Source organism: Choloepus didactylus, chromosome 8, assembly GCF_015220235.1.
Source record: "Choloepus didactylus isolate mChoDid1 chromosome 8, mChoDid1.pri, whole genome shotgun sequence".
NCBI classification, from domain to species: domain Eukaryota; kingdom Metazoa; phylum Chordata; class Mammalia; order Pilosa; family Megalonychidae; genus Choloepus; species Choloepus didactylus.
The window spans coordinates 12,480,437-12,491,147 of record NC_051314.1 but is presented as its reverse complement, the minus strand read 5'-3'; the positions used below and the strand labels follow the sequence as shown (position 1 = coordinate 12,491,147).

At 38.7% G+C, this 10,711-nt stretch overlaps 1 protein-coding gene across 1 annotated transcript; it reads right to left on the bottom strand.

The window, feature by feature from the left end:
• Positions 1–260: 260 nt before the first annotated feature.
• On the bottom strand, positions 261–915 carry LOC119541253 (28S ribosomal protein S36, mitochondrial-like). The gene is made up of 2 exons (XM_037845003.1): positions 874–915; positions 261–644 (listed from the first exon to the last, which is right to left on the bottom strand). The coding sequence occupies exons 1-2, from the start codon at positions 913–915 to the stop codon at positions 375–377; spliced, it is 312 nt and encodes a 103-aa protein (XP_037700931.1). The 3' UTR covers positions 261–374.
• Positions 916–10,711: the final 9,796 nt, after the last annotated feature.

The following is a 10,711-nucleotide window of genomic DNA, read 5'->3' as shown; positions in this document are numbered from 1 at the left end:
CTGATAAATTCTTTCCATCTCTAAACAGCACCTGAAAGCAAAGTAGGGGAAACCTATTATATTTTTCCATACATTGTGTGCTTTTAATAGTTCAACAGTGGTAAAACTTGGTAAGAGTAAATTTTGGGGCTAGCATTTAAAAATGTATATTTTAATAATTATAAAGCTTATAAATACTTAGATAAGCTTGTGGAAAAGCTGAACAAGATATATAAATTAGGAAATACAAGTGTCCATCGAAATTTTCTTTCATTTTTTTAACAGAATATTTTACTAAAGTTGTTTAATGTACAATAGCTCATTTGTCATTTGAAAGTCCCTTTACTATAAAGATAATTCTTTTGTCTGATGATAAACAGCAGCCTTGTCAGTGATTATTCTGGACCTCCACGTTGGATAAATTCAATTTCTTCTTGAGACATAGGCTTCCTTCTGTATTTCTGAGGTAAAGATTTTATTATTTCTGCAGTGTCTGGAGGATCCTGATGCATCAGCAAATCTGGTGATTTACTTCCCACAGAATGCTGTGAAAATGCAGAAGAGTGAGATGGTATTCCTGCTGATCTCAAAGCTTCTGATACATTGAGCTTAGGGTTGTCTCTTCTGTCAGGGAACCTTATTAATGGAGTAAGTGGCTTGACTACCTGCCGAGCACTTCCGCGACGGGGCCAAAACCCTCAGCTCCGGGCCCCCGCTCACTGCCGGGGCCAACCATTCAAGGTCCAACTGTCACAAAACCCCAGCGCTGCCGCTGGCCCTGAGGGCTGCGGTCAGCACGCTGCCTTCGCCATCACCTTTACTCCCCAGCACCGTTGCTGTAGTCAGCACCATCCCTACTGCCCAGAGTGCGGAAAGGTGACCAAATCTCTTTACCTGAACGACCCTGATGACAGAAGCCATCTTGCTGCCCATCATGACCCCCGACTAAGCTGCCTTGCCTATTTTTTAATTCGGTTGTTTGTTTTTCTGTTGTTGAGTTTTGATCCCTTTATATATTTGTGATACTAAACCCTTATCTGATATGTGGTTTCCAAATATTGTCTCCCATTGCGTAGGCTACATTTTTCCTTTTCTGACAAAGTCCTTTGATGTACAAAAGTGTTTAATTTTGAGGAGATCTCCAAGAAGCTAGGTATGTGGGTATCAAAAGGTCCTGCAACCTCACTATGGGGTACGTACTTGGAAGATCTGAGAGCAGGGACATAAATGGACATTTGCACACCAGTGTTTATGGCAGCAGTATTCATGATTTGCAATGGATGGAGGTGGCCTAAGGGTACATCAGCTGATGAACAGAATGGTGAACTGTGGTGTATGCATACAATAGAATATTGAGCGGCTACAGGAAGGAATGAAGCTGTGAGACATGCAACTAGGTGAATGGATCTTACAGCATTTTGAGTGAAGTACACCAGAAACAAGAGGACAAACATTATAATACTTCTTTAATATGGACCAACTATAATGTGTAAAACCTGAGAACTGAATTTTAGAGCACAGCTTATCAGGTGAATGCTTATTGTAATGCTCCCTAGATTGTAAGCTCTTACAACAGTCACATCTATTCCTGAGTTGTAATGGTAATCTCTAAATCCTGAGATGCTGAGCTCCTTCTGTATAACCTGGTCAGTCTCTTGAACTTTGGGTATCTGTGTAATACCTGAGACTCGGAGCCAGAGCTCAGCAGCTATGAATGTCACTATTACACCATACAGCAACTGCTGAAACAGCTGAAAAGGAGTTCAGACTTCAATTAGAGATATGAATGAAGTGGACCTGGTTGGGACTAAGGCAAATCAGGCCAAAGGGTAAAGGACGATGCTGACTGGGTTTTCTTTTCTTTTTTTTTTTATTTTGAGTTTTGAAATGCAATTTTATTGAGATATATTCACATAAAATACAATCATCCAAAGTGTACAATCAGTTCACAGTATCGTCATATAGTTGTGCATTCATTACCACAATCAATCTTTGAACATTTTCATTACTCCAAAAAATAAAATTAAAATTAAAATTAAGAAGAACATCCAAAACATCCCACTCCCCTCCTCCCCTCCATTGTTCATTTACTTTTTAAATACAGTTTTATTGAGATATATTCACACACCCTACTGTCATCCACAGTGTACAGTTATTCACAGCACCATCATACAGTTGTGTGTTCATCCCAGAATCAATTTTTGAACCTTTTCCTTACTCCAAAATAAAAACAAAAGCAAAAAAGAACATCCAAAACTTTCCGTCTCCTCCATCCCACCCTATTCTTCATCTAATTTTTGTCCCCATTTTTCCAGTAATCTGTCCATACACTGGATAAAGGGAGTGTGAGCCACAAGGTTTTCACAATCACACAGTTACACTGTGCAAGCTACATAGTTATACAATCGTCTTCAAAAATCAAGGTCACTGGGTTGCATTTCAACAGTCTCAGGTATTTCCCTCTAGCCATTCCAACACACTAAAAACTAGAAAGGGATATCTATATAGTACATAAGAATATCCTCCATAGTGACCCTTCAACTCCATTTGAAATATCTCAGCCACTGGAACTTTATTTTGTTTCATCTTTCTTCTCTCTTTGGTCAAGAAGATTTTCTCAATCCCACAGTGCTGGGTCTAGGCTCATCCCCAGGAATCATTTCCCGTGTTGCCAGGGGGATTTACACTCCTGGGAGTCATGTCCCATGTAGGGGGTTGGGTAATGAGTTCACCTGCTGAGTGAGCTTAGAGAGAGAGGGGACCACATCTGAGCAAAAAGGTTCTCTGGGAGAGACTCTTAGGCACAATTATAAGTAGGCTTAGCCTCTCCTTTGCAGCAAAAAGCCTCACAAGGGAAAGCCCCCAGACCGAGGGCTTGGCCTACCAAATTGGCACTGACTGGGTTTTAAAACTACAACTTTTATGCAAGACCAAGGGGGGAGATGTTTATTTGGGGCAGGATCTATATTTTTTGTAGCACACTAGATCATTTAATTTGTATGATCAGTTTGTTTGAATACCAGAGGTGCATGGAGCTTTGAATGGGAAGTGGGATTTGGTGAGTTTGTACAGGCTGGGGTGAAATCCCGATACATCCCAGAATGATATGGGCAGAGAGTAAAAGTGTATTTGGGGCCCCCTTCCCCTCCCCGAGGACTGGGGAGAAATGCAGAAATGTTGGATTTCCCTACCTGGGTTACTGCTGATTTTCTCACAAACATTGAGGACTGCCAGTTTGGTGGGCTAAGCCTTTGATTTGAGGGCTTTCCCTTCTGAGGCTTCCTGCTCCAAAGGAGAGGCTAAGCCTATTTATAATTGTGCCTAAAAGTGTCCACCAGAGAACCTCTTTGTTGCTCAGATGTGGCCCCCTTTCTCTCTAAGCCTACTCTTTCTAAGCAGGTGAACTCACTACTATGTGGGCCATGACTCCCAAGGGTGTGAATCCCCCTGGCAATGTGGGAAATGACTCCTGGGGATGAACCTGGACCCAGCACTGTGGGTTGAGAAAATCTTCTTGACCAAAAGGGGGAAAAGAGATAAAACAAATGCTCTAGTGGCTGAGAGACTTCAAATGGAGTCGAGAGGTCACCCTGGAGGGTATTCTCATATGCTATAAAGATACCACTTTTTAGTTTTTAGTGTGCTGGAATGGCTAGAGGGAAATACCTGAAGCTGTAGAACTGCAACCCAGTGACCTTGATTCTTGAAGACGATTGTATAACTATGTAGCTTGCACAGTGTGACTGTGTGATTGTGAAAACCTGTGGCTCCCACTCCTTTTATCCAGTGTATGGACAGATAGATGAGTGGAAAAATGGGGACAAAAGTTAGATGAAGAATAGTGTGGCAATGGAGGTGATGAAAAGTTTTGGATGTTCTTTTTCACTTTTGTTTTTATTTTGGAGTAGGGAAAAGGTTCAAAAATTGATTCTGGTGATGAATGCACAACTGTATGATGGTGCTGTGAATAACTGACTTACACTGTGGATGACTGTAGAGTGTGTGAATATATCTCAAGAAAATTGTATTAAAAAAATTAAGTGAACAATGGAGGGGAGGAGGGGAATGGGATGTTTGGATGTTCTTTTATCTTAATTTTTATTTTATTTTTTGGAGTAATGAAAATGTTCAAAGATTGTAGTGATAGATGCACAACTACATGATGATAAAATGAACAACTGTACACTTTGGATGATTGTATGTTATTGAATATAGTGCAATAAAATTGCATTTTAAAAAAACAAAACATATGGGATGCAGTGAAGGGAGCACTGAGAGGGAAATTTATAGTTCTAAATGTATATATCAAAAAGGAAGAAAGAGCTAAAACCAAAGATCTAACTGAACAACTGAAGAGGCTAAAGAATGATCAGCAAACTAACCCTAAGGCAAGTAGAAGAAAAAAAATAACAAAGATTAAAGCAGAAATAAATGAGCTGGAGAAAAAAAAAAAGGAAAATAAATAAAACCAAAAGTTGATTTTTTGAGAAGGTCAACAAGATTGACAGACCCTTAGTTACACTGATAAAGTAAAAAAGAGAGAAGACCCAAATAAACAGTCAGAAATGAAAGTGGGATAATTCCTACAGATCCTGAAGAAATTTTTAAAAATCATAAAATTTTTAAAAACTGTACGCCAACAAACAAGGCAACTTAGAGGAAAGGGACAATTTCCTGGAAACACGTGAACAACCTAGACTGACTCAAGAAGAAATAGAAGACTTCAACAAGCCAATCACAAGTAAAGATCCAAACAATCATCAAAAATCTGCCTACAAATAAAAGCCCATTGCCAGATGGCTTCACAGGGGAATTTTACCAAACTTTCCAAAAAGAACTGACACTATTCCTGCCTGAACCCTTTCAAGAAACTGAAGAAAAAGGGACACTACCTAACTCATTTTATGAAGCTAATGTCAATCTAATACCTAAACCAGATAAAGATACTAAAAGAATGGAAAACTATAGGCCAATCTCCCTAATGAATACAGATGCAAAAATTCTCAACAAAATACTTGTAAAATGAATCCAAAGGCACATTAAAAAAAAAAAAAAAAACATACATCAAGACCAAGTGAGGTTCACCCCAGCCATGCAAGGCTGGTTCAACATAAGAAAATCAATCAATGTAATACAACACATTAACAAATCAAAAGGGAAAAAAGATCATCTTGATAGATGCTGAAAAAGCATTTAAAAAAAATTCAGCATCCTTTTTTGATAGGAATTGAAGGAAACATCAATATGAAAAACCCACAGCCACCATAGTATGCAATGGTGAGAGACTGAAAGTCTTCCCCACAAGATCAGGAATGAGACAAGTATGCCCACTGTCACCACTATCATTCAACATTGTGCTAGAAGTTCTGGCCAGAGCAATTTGCCAAGACAAAGAAATAAAAGGCATCCAAATAGGAAAGGAAGAAGTAAAACTCTCATTATTGGCAGATGATATGATCTTATGTTTGGAAAATTCTGAGAAATTGATGACAAAGCTACTTGAGCTAATAAACAAATTCAGCAGAGTGGTAGGATACAAGTGCATAAGTCAGTAATGTTCCTATTCATTAGTAATGACCTAACTAAGAGGCAATCAAGAAAAAAATTCTATTCACAATAGGAACTAAAATAGCCAGGAATAAACTTAATCAAGGATGTAAAAGACTTCTACATGGAAAATTACAAACATTATTAAAAGAAATCAAAGAGGACCTAATAAGGTGGCAAGATATTTTATGTTCATGGATAGGAAGGCTAAACATCATTAAGATGTCAATTCTACCTACACTGATCTACAGATTCAAAGCAATTTCAATCAAATTCCAACAACCTACTTTGAAGACTTGAAAAAACTAGTTATCAAATTTATTTGGAAGGGAAAGTGGCCCCAAATTGCCAAAAACATTATAAAAAAAGAAGAATGAAGTTCAAGGAGTTAAACTTCCTAACTTTAAAGCCTACTATAAAGCCACAGTTGTCAAAACAGCATGATCCTGGCACAGAGATAGGGTTATTATCAATGGAATTGAATCAAGAGTTCAAAAATAGACCCCAGATCTATGGTCAACTTATTTTTGATAAGGCCCCCAAAATGGGACAGAATGAGACTGGGAGAACTGTATATCCATATCCAAAAGAATTAAAGAGGATCTCTATCTCACACCCTAAACAAAAATTAACTCAAAGTGGATCAAAGATCTAAATATAAGAGACAGTACCATAAAACTCCCAAAAAATAATTAAGGGAAACCTCTTCAATACCTAGTAATTGGAGGTAGCTTCTTAGGCCTTATACCCAAAGCACAAGCAATAAAAGGAAAAAATAGAGAAATGGGAACTCCTCAAAATCAAGAGCTTCTGTGCCTCAAAGGACTTTGTCAACAACGTAAAGAGGCAGCCAATGCAATGGGAGATAATATTTGGAAACCATATTTCGGATAAGAGATTGATAGCCAGCATATACATATAAAGAAATCCTATAACGCAATGACAATAGTAAAAACAGCCCAATTAAAAAACTGACTGTATTTTAAAACTTCAACTTCTGTGAGAGACCAAGGGAAGAGATATTTGTTTAATGTAGGATCTATATTTTCTGCAGCATACTAAATAATTTAACTTATACTGTCAGTTTATTCAAATACCATAATTACATGGAACTTTGAATAGGAAGTGAGATCTGGTAAGTTTGTACAGATTACTGTGAAATCCTGATACATCCCAAAGTAATTTAGGCAGAGAATAAAAGTATATTTGCAGGGCCCCCTGAAGCACTGGGGGAAAATGTGGAAATATTGGACTTCCCCACCTAGGTTATTACTGATATTCTCACAAACATTGAGGACTAACAATTTAGTAGGCTGAGCCCCCAATGTTGGGGCTTGCCCTTATGAAGCTTTTTACTGCAAAGGAGAGGCTAAGCCTACTTACAGTTGTGCCTAAGAGTATCCGCCAGAGAACCTCTTTTGTTGCTCAGGTGTGGCCTCTCTCTCTCTAAGCCCACTTGGCAGGTAAACTCACAGCCCTCCCCACTACATGGGACATGACTCCCAGGGGTGTAAATCTCCCTGGCAACATGGGAAATGATTCCCGATGATGAGCCTGGACCCGGTATTGTGGGATTGAGAAAATCTTCATGACCAAAAGGGGGAAGCAAAATGAAACAAAATAAAGTTTCAGTGACTGAAAGATTCAAATGGAGTCAAGAGGTCACTCTAGAGGGCATTCGTATGTGCTATATAGATATCCCTTTTTAGTTTTAATGTACTAGAATAGCTAGAAGGAAATACCTGAAACTGTCAAACTCCAACCCAGTAGCCTTGATTCTTGAAGATGACTGCATAACTATGTAGCTTACATGCTGTGACTGTGTGATTGTGAAAACCTTGTGGCTCACACCCCCTTTATCCAGTGTATGGACAAGTGAGTAGAAAAATGGGGACAAAAACAAATGAAAAATGGAGTGGGATGCAGGGGATGGAATGCTTCAGGTGCTCTTTTTCACTTTTATTTTTATTCTTATTTTCATGATTTTTGGAGTAAGGAAAATGTTCAAAAATTGACTGGGGTGATGAATGCACAACTATATGATGGTACTGTGAACGGTTGATTGTGCACCATGGATGACTGTATGGTATGTGACTACATCTCAATAAAACAGAACTTTTTTTAAAATGGGCAAAAGATATAAAAAGGCATTTTTCCAATGAAGAAATACAAATGGTTAAAAAACACATGAGAAAATGTTCATCTTCACTAGCTATTAGGGAAACGCAAATCAAAACCACAATGAGGTATCATCTCACATGAAAGGAACGGCTGCCACTAAACAAACAGGAAACTACAAATGCTGGAGAGGATGTGGAGAAGTTAGAACTCTTATTCATTGCTGATGGGAATGTATAATCATACAGCCACTGTGGAGGACAGTTTGGCAGTTCCTTAGAAAACCAGATATCAAGTTACCCCACAATCCAGAAATTCCACTTCTCAGTATATAACCAGAAAATCTGAAGCAATGACATGAATAAACATTTGTACACTGATGTACACAGCAGCATTATTCACAATTGCCAAGAGATGAAACAATCCAAGTATCCTTCATCAGACTAGTGGATAAACAAACTGTGGTATATACATATAATGGAATACTACGCAGCAGTAAAAAGGAACAAAGTCTTGAAACATATGGCAACATAGATAAATCCTGAAGATATAATACTCAGTGAAATAAGTCAGACACAAAAGGAGAGATATTGTGTGTTACCACTACTATGAACTCCCTGAACAGTGTAAAATCAATGTCTTATAATCTAGAATATAGAGGACCTAGAAAGAGACAGAAGCTAGTGAAGGAAGATGATAACCTAATATGTACAGACATGTTAATGAGGGTGAACTTAAAGGTATGGGATGGACAGGGGTGGTGATTGTTCATTAATGGGATTATAAGTATCAGTACTGCATTGAAGGCGAACATGATTGAAAGTGGTTGTTTAAAGGCATCTATCCCACAGATTAGCACTATAAATATAAATAAGTGCTTGCATGATATTCTTCTAAGGTGTGACACTGGTACAAAGAGTAAACAACAGAGTGGTATATGAGAAAACTACCTATTGCGTACTAGGAACTATACTTAATAGGAATACCTTATCAGTATGACACAAATATTAGGAATAAATAATTAGGGGATGTTAAGAGCTTTGGGGTGTTTGGGGTCATGATGACTGTTTAAAATTAAGAATGATGATGATTGTACAACTCAGTGAAGATAATGTGAGACACTGATTGTTTATCTTGGATAGAACAGATGCTATGTGGAATTAGGAACCCCCTACTTAATAAGCCAAGCCCTCAATCTTGAGGCTTGCTCTTGTGAAAGATATGGCTGTAAAGGGGAGGCTAAGGCCACCTATAATTATGCCTAAGAGTCACCTCCAGAGAGGATCCCTTTTGCTGCTCAAATGTTGACCCTCTCTCTCTAAGCCCAACTCTGCAAATATATTCATCACCCTCCCCCCTTCATGAGATGTGACTCCCAGGTGACTCTCCCTGATGACAGGGGACATGGATTCCAGGAATGAGCCTGGCTATGGCATTGAGGGATTGAGAATGTCTTCTTGACCAAAAGGGGAAAAAGAAAGGTAACAAAATAAGACTTCAGTGGCTAAGAGATTTCAAAGAGTGTCAAGAGGCTGTCCTGGAGGTCACTCCTATGCAAGCTTCACCTAGATATGCCAAATGACTACAGTATGATAAGCCCAAATCCACAGTAGTCCCCCAAACCCTAAAGAATACCCAGATTCCATCTGAGATCTATAAAAGTTTCACTCACTAAGTTTTTCTTCAGAAACAAATCCTCCAGAGAACTCCTATGCCAGCTAAGTCCCAAAACTGAGAGACAACAGCCTCTTCAAGAACATCAACCAGAAGCATCCCCCTTTCCCATAATATTGACACCTCTTTTCAATATGAACAAGTTAGGGTGGCACTACGTAAATATCCCTGAAGATCAAGAAAGTGATTAAATGAGAGGAAGGGGTAGCAATAGGCAAGGTAGGATTTAACAAAGGATTATGAATACTGAATCTTTATGTAAATTTTTTTATTTATTTTTTTTTTTTTTTAGATGCCAGGGTATTAGAATAGCTAGAAGGAAAAAAGTGAAATGGTGGACCTGTAACCCATAACATTCTTTGAAATATGCTCTATAACTACTTGCTAAATTGCACTTTGAAAGTTATCCCCTTTCTGTATATATGTTATATTTCACAATAAGGAAATACCTGAAACTCTGGAACTATAAACCATAATATTCTTTGAAATTTCCTATATAACTACTTGTTAAATCATACTTTGAATGTTATCACCTTTCTGTATATATGTTATATTTCACAATAAGAGAATAACAGAAAAAAAAAGTGAAGGAGAAAGGCCCTGACCCATCATGATGGCACAGTGAGAAGCTCCAGGGCCCCATCCCTCCCACAAAAGCTTTAAGCAACAAAAGAACCAGCAGAGCCATCTTTTTCCAAGCTTTGGAAAACAAAGTGATGAGTTGCAGGATGAGTGTGAGTCAGGAAAAATGCAACATAAAAATGATAAGATCATATGGCGCCCAGGCTGGCCCCTCCCCATCACCACCCTGGCTCAACAGAGAGCCAAGCAGACACCCAGTGCAGCTCTCTGGCCATAATTCCACAAAGAGCAAAGTAACTATTGTGCACATACAAGGTTTCATATATGTCCATGCCATTCTGGATGGTGGCAGTCTGAAAGACTGAACCAGGACATATGTAGCAGGCTTGCCATCCCAGAATGTGCCCTGCTCTCCTACAGAACACTGTAGCAGAACAGCCAAATTGCAATTGCCCAAGGCAAAGGATTGTTGACTATGGGATATACAGTGTAGCACCCAGGACCACATGGAAACATTTTTTTCTTAGTGGAATTGGGACAAGTGTATCCATGTAAGCCAGGGAAATATTAGGGCCATGCCCACAGGCCCAAGACAAGACATATTTGCAGAAAAGACCAGGGAGGACCCTATGCTTTCCTCAGGCTCTTCTCTAAACTCATTGTTAAGATGGCTAAGATCTGAAGGAGAGCATTTATACAGGCCAATCTGCAAAGACTGGGAAAGGTATTTTCTTTTCTTGATGTTACCTACTGGCACTCAAGAAAATCTCTGTCATAGTCCTAGTTGGACATGAGCTTAAGAAACAGATGA

Excerpts from the sequence above, each read along its gene's own strand:
- LOC119541253 (XM_037845003.1), bottom strand. The coding sequence starts at position 915 with ATGATGGGCAGCAAGATGGCTTCTGTCATCAGGGTCGTTCAG. Across the intron at positions 645-873 it reads CTGTCATCAGGGTCGTTCAG|GTAGTCAAGCCACTTACTCC; the intron begins GTAAAGAGATTT and ends AGTGCTCGGCAG.